This window comes from Nestor notabilis, unplaced genomic scaffold (genome assembly GCF_000696875.1).
Source record: "Nestor notabilis isolate BGI_N333 unplaced genomic scaffold, ASM69687v1 scaffold23488, whole genome shotgun sequence".
Classification (NCBI taxonomy): Eukaryota; Metazoa; Chordata; class Aves; order Psittaciformes; family Psittacidae; genus Nestor; species Nestor notabilis.
In genome coordinates, this window is record NW_009939970.1 from 2,354 (window position 1) to 5,319 (window position 2,966).

General features: G+C 60.7%; 1 protein-coding gene across 1 annotated transcript in view; it reads left to right on the top strand.

Annotated features, from left to right (window-relative positions):
• The window catches only part of LOC104410069 (endothelin-converting enzyme 2-like), a gene marked incomplete at both ends in the record, with an annotated part of 5,424 nt that overhangs the window by 2,175 nt on the left and 283 nt on the right, over positions 1-2,966 (top strand). The window contains 8 exon segments of the mRNA XM_010020129.1: positions 171-287; positions 515-625; positions 819-917; positions 1,009-1,086; positions 1,268-1,371; positions 1,686-1,796; positions 2,143-2,210; positions 2,813-2,959. Coding sequence (XP_010018431.1) covers positions 171-287; positions 515-625; positions 819-917; positions 1,009-1,086; positions 1,268-1,371; positions 1,686-1,796; positions 2,143-2,210; positions 2,813-2,959 — 835 coding nt within the window.

The window sequence follows — 2,966 nt, forward strand, 5'->3', positions numbered from 1 at the left end:
TCCCTCCAGCAGGTCGCGGACCGCATCAACAGCCCTTACAGGAGGGGAGGCTCCCGTGAGCCACTGGCCAGGCCCCATTTGGGGCTGTCCTCATGGCAGGGGCATGCTATGGGCTCGCTTGTGGCTTGGAGGCTAGGGCATGGTGAGCCACAGCATCGCTCTGCTCCTGCAGCATCCTAAACAACTACCTGATCTGGAACCTGGTGCAGAAGACAGCCTCCAGCCTGGACCAGCGCTTTGAGACAGCCCAGGAGAGGCTGCTGGAGACACTCTATGGCACCAGGAAGGTAACAGGGACAGAGCCCCCTCTGCCCCCAGCCTGGAAGGAGACAGAACCACCTCTGCCCTTGGGATGCTCTGGATGCTGCAGAGAGAACACAGGGATCATCTTTTGGGGTGGGGGTTTAGCTGCTGAGCATCTCCCCCTTGGGGAGGGGGCAGAGCTGGGCTGGGTGAAGGAAGGAAGCAGGGGAGGGGACTGGAGGTCTCACAGACCCCCATCTTGCTCCCACAGTCCTGCACACCTCGCTGGCAAACCTGCATCTCCAACACAGATGACACACTGGGCTTCGCTCTGGGCTCCCTCTTTGTCAAAGCCACCTTCGACAGGGACAGCAAAGCCATTGTGAGGACACTTCTTCCCCTGTCCCCTCCCCCTCAGCATCCATGGGAATTCCTCCCCTTCCCCCAGCCAAATCCTAGGGCTGGAAGGCAGGGAGCGGGAAAATGGGACACCCAGCCCTGGAGAGATCCCACCCTGCCCACCCTATCCCTGTCCAAGGGACTGTTGGGGACAGGGGGCTTCATTCCCTCCCCAGGCTGAGGAAATGATCAGCGAGATCCGGGCAGCCTTTGAAGTGTCCCTGGACCAGCTAGACTGGATGGATGAGGCAACCAGACAGGCTGCAAAGGAAAAGGTGACCCTGGCAGGGGCAGCGGGTGGAAGACCTCCCCTTGTCCTGGTAAGCCTCCAGCTCCATCTCACTGCCAGGGCCTCTCCCCACACAGGCAGATGCCATCTACGACATGATCGGCTTCCCTGACTTCATCCTAGACAACAAGGAGCTGGATGATGTCTATGATGGGGTAGGGGAGGACCCAGCTTGTGGGGAGGGGGTGCAACCCCTCCTTATACCAAGCCCTGGCAGGGCAATGTCCCTGTTTGGGGGACCCATTTGGGATGGGGCACTGTGTGGAGTCACCCTGGTACCACTGGTGGGGGGAACCACACAGTGGGCTCCTCTTCATCCTTCCTCCTCCTCACCAGTATGAGGTCTCGGAGGACTCCTTCTTCCAGAACATGCTCAACTTCTACAACTTCTCTGCCAAAGTGATGGCCGACCAGCTCCGGAAACCCCCCAACCGCGACCAGTAAGGGAGAGCCTGGGGGGAGCAGAAGATATGACACCAGCAGTGCCACAGCACTGTCCCCAGCATGGCCTGGGTGGCACTGCTTCACTGCAGGGAAGGTCTCACCGTGGGGTAGCGCAGCACTGTATATCACCTGGGGTGGCTCTGGCTTGTCCGCAGGACAGGATCCTTTGGTCATGGAGTGGGGGTAAAGGTGCCAGCCCTGGGCAGGGCAGCACAGGGCACCCATGGTGGGAAACAGCACAGGAGGGTGGCGGGGCAGCAGGGAGAGGGGACACATCCCTGCCTGCCTGTGTCCCACCTCCCTGCCCCAGGTGGAGCATGACCCCACAGACCGTCAATGCCTACTACCTGCCCACCAAGAATGGGATCGTCTTCCCCGCTGGCATACTGCAGGCTCCCTTCTACGCCCGCAACCACCCCAAGTAAGCCTGGCACAGGGATGGGAGCATCTCCTTGGATGGCGGGGCATGGTCTGGATCAGGGCCAGCACTGCACAGAGTCCGCCACAGTCACAAAGCAAAGCTCTGGGAGGCTTGAGGGTCCCTCAAGGCTTTATATACTGCATCCAAGACAACCTGCAAAGTCCCTGTGGGGTCACCAGTGTCCCCAACAGGACTCATTCCCAGCTGGCTGCCAACTGGAGCAGAGACTCACTGGGTCCCCTGAACACAGATGGGGTGCCATTTGTGGGTGGGGTGCTCGGGCCAGGGCAGGCTGCAATGGCATCATCCTCCTGCACTTACCTGTCTCTCTCCTGTGGCCCCACAGAGCTCTTAATTTTGGTGGCATCGGTGTGGTGATGGGACATGAGCTGACCCATGCCTTCGATGACCAAGGTGAGAGCCCAATGGCAGTGCCAGCCCCAGCCCCCATCACCTTCCTGCCCCTTCCCCTCAACGTGGGGGAGGTGCCATGGGCTCACAGGTATCCTGCTTTGCCATCCATTGCATCATGCGTGCTCGTGCCCTCCTGGCCCCCCCTTCTATCATCCTGTCTCCCCAGGTGGCACCCGCCGATACCTCCCCCCGGCTTCTCTGTGCAGCTTTCGCTCCATCCGCTTGGTGAGGACACAGTGTCTGCAGCCCCCCTCATCCTCCTCCCCAAGGGGTGCGGGATGCATCCCTCTCACATCTGCTCTGCTTTGTGCCTTCACTGCAGCCCTGGAGCCGAGATGGGGTCAATGGGGGAATTTGGGGTGACCAATCTGGCTTGGGACAGTGGGGATGCACCAGGGGATTGCTGGGGACCCAAGCACAGTCTGAGCCCCATCCAGAGCAGGCACAGTGGGACCTTATCTCCCCTGGGCATGGACCCAAGGTGTCAGGTCCCCTGGTGTCTGCTGGGGCTGTCCCACCCTGCTTCATGACACCTGCAGCTGGGGCTTTGCAGAGGACCAGTGTTCCCTGGTCCCACCCTGCCCCATGGTTCTGTCCCACAGGACGGGAGTATGACAAGGAGGGCAACCTGCGGCCATGGTGGCAGAACTCTTCCCTGGAGGCCTTCAAGAACCGGACGGCGTGCATAACAGAGCAGTACAGCCACTACACTGTCCACCGTGAGAAGGTCCATGGCCGGCAGACACTGGGCGAGAA